We start from the raw sequence: 11346 nt of genomic DNA, 5'->3' as shown, positions 1-11346 counted from the left end.
TTTCCCCCACGGGAACAGGTCAAATTGTAGTAAATTACAGGCATATTTAATTTTAAAAAATGCAGATGTTAAATTCTCCACTGCTTGACTGGGACTGAAAAGGAAAACACTCTTCACTGCATTTCCTTGGCACCAGACTAAGGAGAACCCACACCAGAAACCAATGCCATATTTAAGCCCTGGAGAAAAGTGGTCAGTCAGTACAGATGAAAAAAGAATCAGTTGAACATTAGGCACTGAGATTTTTAGGGTTTCAAGACACCACTTTGATTTCTTATATGTGCAAGAAAGTACTTGCATATAAAATTGCTCTGTAACCTTAGAGCCTGTTCTTCCCCTCTACATTGGCTTTCTTAGGGTATGGCATAGCCTCATGCATACAGAGGCTTTCTTCAAATTGTTTTCACAGCTTTTCCTGGGATGTCCCTAGGAGAGAGCAAGCTGTTTTCCAGCTGTGGCCTCTCCCATGTGGAGCAGGAGAGTCCTGTAATTGCTGACCCTCGGTCACGTAATTTCCACATCAATTAGTCCTTGCCAGCCCACGTCCCATGGAGCAGCCTTGTTCTTGTCTCCATCGTCAGTTTGATGGGTGCATTGCTTTTTCTCATGTTGCAGCTCATGGTGAATTTAATCAGAGTGAAGTAATGATCAAGTGAAACTTCATCTCCAGATTGTGGTGTGGTGCTGGCCACCACACCTTCACACACAGGGGTCACTCACCACACACCAACTGCAGCCCTGTCTGGTGGGGGACAGGCTCTGCTTTCCAGCACACAACAGCTGGCAGAGGAAGTGGAGAAAAAGATTTTGCTAGCCCTGTGGGCTAAACCTGTGGGGTGCTCAGGGACAGCACAGCCTGTTACACTTTCACCCCAGCCTTGTAGCCAGCACAGTGCTTTGTGACATCAGGAAGGGCTTAAAATCTGAGCTCAATTCTTTTCCCTTTGTGTTATCCCAGAAAAGAAATGGCAAAATTCCCACTGTCTCTGTAGAGTGAGGACCACTGGGGTTCTGGGGAGTTTGTTCAATATTTTATAGGTGAAATCTTACTCTCTTCAAAGGTAATACACTTTGGACAAGGTGGAAATGCTCATTGGCTTTCTTTTCAGTTCTCTGGCCAGGGCAGGTTTTCTCTGCATTGGAGTCTTTGATCACAGATCAAATGGCATCAGATGTTTAGGAAAATCAGTACAGTAAAGATCCTGTATCTTCAAGAAGGGATGCAAAAGGAAAAATAAATTTTTACATGCCAAAATACTCCCATGGCTGGGAAGTGGAGCTGGTCTGGGACAAAGCAACACCAGCCTGAGTGTAGATGAGTCCTTGCAGACCTGCTCCCATGTGAGCAGCAGACTGAGTCCGTGGGGAGCCCAGAGCAGATGCACTCAGCCTGTCTGAGAGCCTCATGTCCCACTGTGGGTGCATAAGTGCCACAAGTCCCACAGGTACAGGCATGAGGAGCACTGCCCAGGACACCTCACCCTGGCAGGCACTTGGCTTAACCATGCAGGCCTGAAGCATCCCTCAAGGACCCACCTGGTCCTGCCCTCCTGGTAGGTCTGACTCATTGTCACAAGAAAATAGCAAGCAAGAGCAGTTCCCCTCCAAGAAAAGCCTTCAAGAATTGAGCCTTTTTATCTTTGCTATTGCAGGCAGCTCCCAGGAGCTTCGTCTCTCAGAGGAGCTGCCAGCTGAGCCTGGGTCTATGTGGGATAAAGCCCAACTGAGACCCAGGTGACTACCAGGCTCATTCCTTCACCTGGCACAAGCTCAGCCTACTGACTTCATTCAAAGCAGACTGAGATGACAGCACCCTTTCCCCCCCAGTTTTCCTGTATTTCCACAGTTCCCCACAGTACTGCTCACGTGGTTGCAGCTGTGGCACACAGGACCTTTTCTCCCCAACCTGTGCTTTGCTTATCCCTCCTTGTTTGGTTTGTTTGAGAGGAAGGCACCTCAAAACCCCCCTGGAGCCCTTCTTGAGCACTAACCCTGGTAAATAGGGTCTGATGAGCTCGGTGCTACCCAGGAGATGCCTGATGACCAGTCACCCCACAGCCCTGGGACAAGTCTGGCAGTGGTCCCTGGGTTTCAGCCTGGGCCACTGGCTCGGCAGATGGAGCTCCTTCCCAAGGATATGAGCAGAGCAGCTCCCAGATTGCAGTGGGATGCTGTGGCCACTACTGGCAGCTTGGAGCAGCACACGGACGCTGTGTGCATCTTGAGGAGTTAGAGAGAGATCTGAAACAGGGAAAAAAGTTGATTTTGCAAGGCTTTCTTTCTGCCAGCTTTGGAGGAGGAGTTTGAACAAGAAGATAGGAATGGATCTTCCAGTTCCTGTTCCTATAGCAATGAGGAATGAAAGACCTGTGCAGTAAACTTTACCCTTTTCCCCCAGTACTGAGGGACTGGAATCCTCTGGATTAGGAAAAACCTCAGGTAATGTTACTGCTCTAGACCTGAGCTGGTTTTGCAAGGTTCCAGGGGCTTATGACACTGTCAGGCTTGCACAGGGTAATCAGCTTTGCAGCAGCACTCTGTACAGGCAGAAACCAGCAGTGTCTGCAGCCACCTTCATGCTGAGGTGAGACAAAAACTCTCCAGGCCTCAGGAACCATGGGAGCAGGGCAGAGTCCCCCAAATCAGGATGGTTTCCAGAAGCAGGACTGCTTGGAGTTGTCTGGTGGTGTGAGCTGGTGAAGGTCTCTCCATGTGCAGGATACATCCACAGGCCTCCCAGCTGGTCCGACTCTGTGGCTGGCATGGGGTTAATATGAACCAAACTGCTGCTCCAGCCCAGGGAGCTGGGTGAGATCCCCATGGGCCAAGGGCTGAAGCAGTGAGGCCAATCATCCCCATCCATCACTGGAGCTATCAGGCATTTCCAAAAGCCCAGACCTAGGGTGAGGGGTGCACTCAGCATTGGGGGTGGTATCCTCCCTGCTTCAGGACACAAATGAGTGTATTTCCAGGTGGAGCAGGATCCTGCACCACTCTGAGGGACAGACTCTGTCCGTGTCCTTTCTCTCCACCTCCTCGTGCTGCTGCAGGTGTTCTGTAAGTGCTGTGTGCTGCTGGCAGAGATTTTGTTGTCCCTACCTGCACCACATGGACTGCAGAGCAATGTCACTTCACCCTCTGCAGCCACCCCCCAGCCTCTTCCACCTTGTGTTAAGCCTTGTCAGGCTTGTAGCTAATCTGTGGCAGCTCATGCAATAACCTTGGCCCTCCCTCCTCAGCTGCAGAGGCAGCAGATACCTCTTTTCTCACACCATCTATATGAACAGAAAAAATGGTGAGCAAACCTCCCCTGGGTCCCTTTATTGTCAATAAATCTGGATACACCACCCAAATTTGTCAAGCTGCTGTGAGAAATGAGAGCTAATGGGAACTACTTTCTACTTTGCATGACTTTTCTGCTAAAAAGGCCCATTTTAAACAGTCTAAAAGGTCTTGGTAAATGATTAATCAGTTCTTGCAGCATTTGACAGGGCAGTAGTTTGTTTATGGCTTATTATGTTTAGCTACCTATGGCTCTTTCTACTAGGACATGTTGTATAATCTCCCTAAAAGCACCTGACAGTGACTAAGTGTTTGATAACCTGTAAAAAGAACTTCAATATAGAAAACTGCCATTCTGTTTAAAGGAAGAATTGTTTCCTGATGGGTTCTTTAAAGAGTGATGCTCTCCCTGAACCACCAGGAAGGTAAACATATGCAGGATCACAGAACATTCTAAGTTGGAAGGGACCCACAGGATCATCCTTTAGTCCAATTCTTCAGTGAAAGGCCCATGCAGGGATCAAAACCATGACCTTGCTCTTAGCATCAACTGAGGCAGCTTCAGAGTCTTAGGATGCTGAAAATCTGATGATTCAGGAATCACATAGCTGTAACCTGGATAGACGCCTGACAAACTTTGTGACACAGGTGCCACGAGACTGGGGGAGGTTCTGGGGATAAATTTGGTCTGGGGGAAGGAGACTCTGAGGGTAGGTGCACTAAGGGTTTAGGTGTGAGGCTGCCCTTCGAGCTGGCTGATTTGTCACTTGAAACCCTTGAAGCTCCCGTTTAGCTGTAAGAGAGTCTAAAGTCCCGGCTCATTTTCAGCTTATCACAGTTATGTCAATGTTTAATCTGTGCTTGCTAAGTGCTGCTAAGATCCTTGGGGTGAGGAATCCTGGCTTCTTTCAGCCTGGGCGACAGACAGGCCCAGATCCACCTGATTAGCACCTGATAAAGCAGCCCAAATATAACACAACAGTGCTGGTATCCAGGGGACATCTGGCTTCTAGGGAACTGTGGGAGAATTCAGCACAGCCTGACTTGGGAGCACTTGCACTCTGGGGGGTTAATAAAGCACTCACCAGAGCAGAGAGGCTCTGCAAGGACCAGTTAAATATAAACAGGTAAGTGTCTCTGTGATGCCATAACCCCATGGATGGATGGGCTGGATCTGGGCTCGGGTAAGTGTCTCTGTGATGCCATAACCCCATGGATGGAGCAAGGATAGGGCTGGATCTGGGCTCGGGTAACCTCTGTGCACCCCTTAGCAAAAGTCCTTCTCATCACTCCTGGGCATCACTCAGGCTGACAGCTAGGCCAGCAGATGTTTAATGCTTTCTGGAGACATAAGCTTTAAAGGATGGGAGTGCAGCTTCAGAAACTCTTTTACCCTGGTGGTATCTATGCTAGGATTCCCAATTTCATCCTGTGCTGCCTCCAGAAGTGCCAGTGCCTGCTCTCCCCACTGACCACTCACATCTCACCTCTTCTCTGTGAGAGGAAGGGCTGGGGTATCTACAGGGCATCCCATAATATCATAGGAGTGAGGAAAACCCAAAAATCCCTGGAGACAGGATGGCTTGGCTCAATAGTTCCGGCTTGCTTGCATATGATTTTTCTGCCCCTGATCTTCTCTGGGGCAGATCAGATGCTCCTGGGGAAATCAAGGGATTTAAAGCAACTCTCTGGGAGTGAAATCACTGCATAGAAAGCTTGGAAACTTCCCTCACATGCTTTATGCTTGGACAGATTTCTGAGTCATGATGTCCATGTGTTCTGGGGTTTTTAATGTGTTGCTTAACATAAAAAAAAAAAAAAAAAAAAAAAAAAAAAAAAAAAAAAAAAAAAAGAAAAAAGAAAGAGAAAAAAGAGAAAAAGGAAAAATAAAAAAGGCAGAAGAAAAAGGAAAGAAGAAAAAAAGAAAGAAGAAAACCTTCTCTTTCAATTCCTTATTTTTTCACTCTGGAAAGTGGTGCAACTTGTCTTAAAGGAAAGTCCTGTCTCCAGGCTGGCTGGGATGGTGAAAGGAGGAAGGAAGAAGAGGAAGAAAGCTCCAAAGGCAGCAACTGAGGACTGACCAGCGCACAATAACACCTTCAAAGTGAAAATGTTGTTTTGCAAAAACACAAGGGTTTCACTGGAAACCACTCGGGCCGGAGCTGCAGAGCTGTGTCAGGAGCCAGGCCAGCACTGGGAGGCTGCCAGGCCTGAGCACTTTGGGGCTGGCAGAGTGCCCTGAGCATGTGTAATCCAACCTGCTCCCCAAAACCACCCATGTCCTGCATCACCATCTCTTTGGGGCAGCAATAACCTTCCTTTTTTTGTCCTTCTCCCCTGGCCAGGGCTTGCCTGAGAACACTTTTATCCAGTCCAGCTCTTTTTCTCGGCTAAGTCTCACTCATCCCCAGAATGCACATCAAAAACTAACCAGGCGGTTAATTTGGGTGGTTTGGGATCTGCTGTGATCGATCCAAAATGTGGTGACCTCTGGCATTTTTAATTGCTCCCTGGGTGGCTTATCATCTCTGTATATTTAGATACCGATGTCATAGCGACACGGGTAAATACACCCAGCCATTTATTGCTGGGCACAGATCAGAGGAGAAAGCTGGCTCCTTTTCCCTCTCTCCATATAGTCTGCTCCTGCAAGTTTTCATCCTGTCAGATCACACAGACCCCAGGAAGGGGCCAGGGCAGACACAAACCTGGTTGCACAGAATGCATTGCCTCAAGCCACCAGCCTCAGATTGTGCTGCCTGTGTTTTTGTTGGCAGTATACGCTCAGCTGTGCTGCATTAGCTGGCTTGGTGATGCTTGATGCAGCTGGAACACATCACCTTCTGTGCATTTCTCAGCAAAACAAGGTTTTGATGTAGTCCTGGTCTTGCAACAACTACACCTATCCTTATACTCTGTACCAAAACATCCTCCAGCCCCATTGCAGTATAGCATCTTGCCTGGCATAAGCCCAGGAGCTACTGATAAATTAGGAGAACTGAATGCTAATAATAAAAAAAAAAAAAAACAGAGACAGAGATGTAGTGGAAGATTCACTTTTTCCCTCTGCAAGGGACAGAGAGGCTTTCCTGGGGGATGGCTTTGGAATAGGTAGCATGGCAGGCCGTTGAAGGGAAGCACATCCCCACACCCCCACATCCCCATGCAGTTCAGGGAAGGAGCAAAGTGCAGGGAGATAAAACATCTTTTGCCAGCTGCATCCCTGGGAGTGTGTGAAGAGCAGCAGGTGGAGGCTGGAAACTTCAGTGCAGCATTTCTCTGCCGGTGTTTAATGCAGGGAGGTTGTGGGCAGGAGAGGAAATCCAGCAGGGCTCATAATTAATGTAAACACAGATCAGCCTGTGATGTCCAAGTTGTATGCTCAGGCACCAGACCCTTTCCCTGGCCTCATTCTCCTCCAGGCTCTAGCCTGACTTTCATCCCTTCATCCTTGCTCTGTGGGACAGAGTGAGGCTGCAGCCAAGAGAGGGTCATAGGAATCCTGGCACAGACAGGCTCCAAAAAAGCTCAACACAGCTGCCAGTGAGCAGAATGCCATTGCAGAGTGAAGCGAGCCAGAGCCAGAGGGCAGGGAGGCTGGGCTGCGGACAGAGCAAAGGAGCTGCGGCCCTCAGCAGGATTTAATTGGGTATTTTTGGTGTTTATAACCCTCTGTTTTATGAAAAACCATTGCAGGTGTGAGCAGCCAAGCTTTGGAAAGGACATTGTGAATAGCTTCATGCAGGATCGTGGACTTTCTCTTCACCAGCTGGAGTAAAAGAATTCAGCAGCAAAGGTGCTAACCAGGTGTTGAGGCTGCAAAGGAATAATGGACACTCGGATAACCCACCGTGCAGGAAAACACGGACACTTTCCAAAGGAGGATGCCAAAGAAGGGCACTTGACTGAAAATGTAACACCAGTGAAGCCCTCCAAGGAGCTGAGGCCCATGCTGGGCGCCATCTTGCTGGGCCTCATGCTGTTCATTGCTGCGGTGGTGGCCTGGTGCTACTACACGGTGTCCCTGAGGAAGGCGGAGCGGCTCAAGACGGAGCTGATGGACCTGCGGGCGGACGGCTTTGTCATCCGCAACCAGCACGGGGAGGTGGTGTTCCGGCTGGCCTTCCGCTCGGGCAGCCTGGACCTGGAGTCGTGCTCCAAGGAGGGCGAGATCCTGAGCTGCTCGCGCTCGAGCCGGGGGCCGCTCAACTTCTTCATCCAGACGGTGAAGCCCAAGGACACGGTGATGTGCTACCGCGTGCGCTGGGAGGAGCTGGCGGCCGGCCCGGCCGTGGAGCACACCATGTTCTGGGAGGACGCCCACTGGTACGGGGGCTCAGAGATGAGCATCCAGCACTGGCCCATCCGCCTGGCCGGCTACCAGGAGCCCGTGCCCTACGTGACCAGCGACGTCTACTCCTTCCGCGACAGCTTTGGCGGCATCCTCGAGCGCTACTGGCTCTCCTCCAAGGCGGCGGCCATCAAGATCAACGACTCCGTGCCCTTCCACCTGGGCTTCAACGCCACCGAGCGCGCCCTCTTCTTCCAGGCCCGCTACAAGGACTCGCCCTACAAGCCCCCACCGGGCCAGCAGCCCTTCCCCGAGCTCAGCTACCGCGTCTGCGTGGGCTCCGACATCACCTCCATCCACAAGTACATGGTGCGCAGGTACTTCAACAAACCCTCCAAGATCCCTGCTGAGAACGCCTTCCGATACCCCATATGGTCCACATGGGCTCTCTACAAAAAAGATATAAACCAGAATAATGTTCTGAATTTTGCAAGAGACATTAAGAAGTACCATTTTAACTGCAGCCACATTGAGATTGATGACATGTACACCCAAACCTATGGAGACTTTGACTTCGACCCTGTCAAGTTCCCCAATGTAACAGAGATGTTTGCAAAGCTGAGGGAAGATGGGTTTAAGGTCACTCTGTGGATTCATCCATTTACACACATAGATTCACCTAATTATGAAGTGGGAATTGAGCGTCAACTGTTCATCAAGGAGCCGTCAGGGCGGCTGCCAGCCATGGTGGAGTGGTGGAACGGCATCGGGGCCATCCTGGACTTCACCAATCCAGCAGCCCGTGACTGGTTCCAGAGCCACCTGCGCCAGCTCCGGCACAAGTACGGCATCTCATCCTTCAAGTTTGACGCGGGCGAGACCAGCTACCTGCCCAAGCAGTTCAGCACCTTCCGCCCGCTGTCGGACCCCAGCATCTGGTCCCGGCGCTACACGGAGATGGCCATCCCCTTCTACGAGCTGGCCGAGGTGCGGGTGGGCTACCAGTCACAGAACATCTCCTGCTTCTTCCGCATCATTGACCGCGACTCTGTCTGGGGCTACGAGCTCGGCCTCAAGTCCCTCATCCCCACCGTCCTCACCATCAGCATGCTGGGGTACCCATTTGTACTGCCAGATATGATTGGAGGAAACTTCCTCCCCAACAAGACAGAGGGGGCGGTGGAGATCCCCAACCGGGAGCTGTACGTGCGCTGGCTGGAGCTGTCGGCCTTCATGCCCTCCATGCAGTTCTCCATCCCGCCCTGGCTCTACGACAAGGAGGTGGTGGAGATCGCACAGAAGTTCACGCAGCTCCACGAGTCCCTGGTGGCCCCGCTGCTGCTGGAGCTGGCGGGGGAGGTCACCGATACGGGCGACCCCATCATCCGTCCCATCTGGTGGATCTCGCCCCGCGACGAGGCCACTCACCGCATCGACTCCCAGTTCCTCATCGGGGACACCCTCATGGTGGCTCCTGTGCTGGAGATGGGCAAGCAGGAGCGGGATGTCTACCTGCCCGCGGGCAAGTGGCGCAGCTACAAGGGGGAGCTGTTTGAGAAGACCCCAGTGCTGCTCACCGACTATCCTGTTGACCTGGACGAAGTTGCCTATTTCCTCTGGGTTTCCTAACAGGCCCCTCTTCAGCTGTGCCATGGACTCAGTGATTAGTTTACTAGTGGCTTTAATGACCTGGGATTTTTAATAATTTGTAATGTAGCAATATTTCAGAGTGAAATTTCAAGGGGACACTGAGACCTCTGTTGTGTGTGGCAATTGTTCTACAATAACTTATTAAAATGTATTGGATGGGTGTCTTTGTTGCTGCATTGTGACAAGTGTAATGTACAGAAACACAGCCTCTGCTCATAATCTTTTTCCACCAAGAAGTGCCATGCATGCTTCTTCTGTCTGAAGGCAATTACATGGTCTCCTTTGTTACCCAGTTTCACTGATGATCCCCTGGGACATTGAAAATTTCATGTGCTTACTGAAGGAGGCAGCTGCAGCAAAGTACTTTTTTTTACAGAAAGCTGTCTGTGGTTTTCGTGAAGATGAAGGCACCCAATTTGCAGCCTGCATATGAGATGGGAGCTGATGCAGGACTTAGGAGTTTGCATTTCCCATGGCCTGAGCTATCTGAGCAGCAAGAAAGCTACAGTACTTGCTAGAGCTGTGGCAGCTGTTTTCCACCTTTTATAAATTACTGAGAACCATGTCTATGGTGTGCATCCAGGTAAGCCTGTAAAATGTGGTGATATCTCACTGCAGTCAAGATTAAATCCTAGTACCAACTCATGCAGGGGTTTATACTTAGTAGGATCCATGTGTGTTTTAGGACCATGTTTAGGACAAAGGTGTAACCTGCCAGGTGCCAGGAGGGAATTTAGCCTCTTGAGAGAATTCAGACAGTTAACAAACCAGCCTGAGTACCAATTTCCTCACTGAGAATGTTTTCCCATCCTATGCTAATGGAGATCCCTATCCATGACAGGTGGATCCTTCTGTGTCCTTCTGCCCATAGAGGCGACCGTTCTCCAGAATGAAGGTGTCCCAGCAGCTCCTGAAGGCTTGGGGTAACCAGGCTGGCTGTGAAACACTCTCCTCTTTTGTTCCAATGTTTCCTGCTGTTTTTAAGCAAAAAGAAATTTTAGGTTGAGATGACTGGGCAGTTTAAGAGAGTCTGAGGGTCTCTGGGCTGCAATGTCCCTTCCCAAAGTGAGAGGCAGATCACTTTGGTGGCTCCAGCACACTTCCAATGGGCACCTGGGAGATAAAGCTGTGTGTGACCCCAGCGCAAGAGAAAGCTCCTTTTTTTAGGGGTTTGCCCCAGAGCTGCTCCATACAAAAAGTAAACAAAATGGGTCTGGGGAACACTGTACTCAGTCGAGAGCTTGCTTGGTGGCCAGAGGAAACAGATCCAAAACTGGCTCAAACCTGTTGCCCATCAGTAGGTCCATTGTGTCACGAAGGACCCTGCATAGACACCACAGCAGTGCCAAACGGGATGAGCCAGAACATATTTTAAATGCCCCTGAAAGCAGCTGGAATGACAGTAATGCTGTCAGTGGTGTGGCAGTGGAGAGGGAAAACCATCCTTAATGCAGGGATGTGAAAGGGAAAACAATGTTCAGTCTGGCAGTTGTGCTCAGGGTTAACAGGACACCACTGAATCCTTACCACAGGCTTTCTCTCATGGCAGAATAGTAGTTTCCAATGAAACATCTCCCCCAAGGCTGGGAAAGTGTTTCTACAGTTGCTGCTTCAAAGCTCCAAATGGCCCCCCACATCTGGTCTTGGGGGAAACAGAGGGTCCCAGGCTAGCCCTGCAAAATTCCTCCTGCACTAAAAAAAAGTGTTCTGCAAAGCCGAAGCCCACAGTGCTGAGAGAGGAGAGAGCCAGGCTCCATCACCCTCGTATCGTACCTCTGCCCCTGTGATCAACGTGCTCTGCATGCACACACAGCTCTGCCACCCACCTGCACCACAGGCTGATGGGGAAAAAAAACCCAGGCAACACTGAGACTTCCTGCAAACTCTGGGGGTGGTGTGGAATGCCTGGTCCCATGGCTGCAAAAATGTCTCCCCCATCCTTTTCCAGTCTGTCCTTCAATGCCTTTCCCTGCTGCCCAGCTGAGCCACAGGGGACAGGTGCTGGAGGCATCCTGTGAGCAGGTGGCACCACAGACACCCCTCCATGCCCTCCTGCCACACAGGGTCTGTGTGCTGTTGGAGGGACATCTTGTTTGCCTTTCTAAGCTTCAGTCCTGGTTGAT

General features: G+C 50.5%; 1 protein-coding gene across 1 annotated transcript; it reads left to right on the top strand.

The window, feature by feature from the left end:
• Positions 1 to 6569: 6569 nt before the first annotated feature.
• LOC121345266 (myogenesis-regulating glycosidase-like) lies at positions 6570 to 9403 on the top strand. Its single transcript, XM_041421961.1, has one exon. The coding sequence runs from the start codon at positions 7112 to 7114 to the stop codon at positions 9200 to 9202; it is 2091 nt and encodes a 696-aa protein (XP_041277895.1). The 5' UTR covers positions 6570 to 7111; the 3' UTR covers positions 9203 to 9403.
• Positions 9404 to 11346: the final 1943 nt, after the last annotated feature.

Source organism: Onychostruthus taczanowskii, unplaced genomic scaffold (genome assembly GCF_017590055.1).
Source record: "Onychostruthus taczanowskii isolate IOZ18803 unplaced genomic scaffold, ASM1759005v1 scaffold70, whole genome shotgun sequence".
Taxonomy (NCBI): Eukaryota; Metazoa; Chordata; class Aves; order Passeriformes; family Passeridae; genus Onychostruthus; species Onychostruthus taczanowskii.
This window is presented reverse-complemented; position numbering and strand designations above follow the sequence as displayed.

Bases quoted from the DNA above. Each gene is read 5' to 3' on its own strand.
- LOC121345266 (XM_041421961.1), top strand. From the start codon at position 7,112: ATGGACACTCGGATAACCCACCGTGCAGGAAAACACGGACACTTTCCA.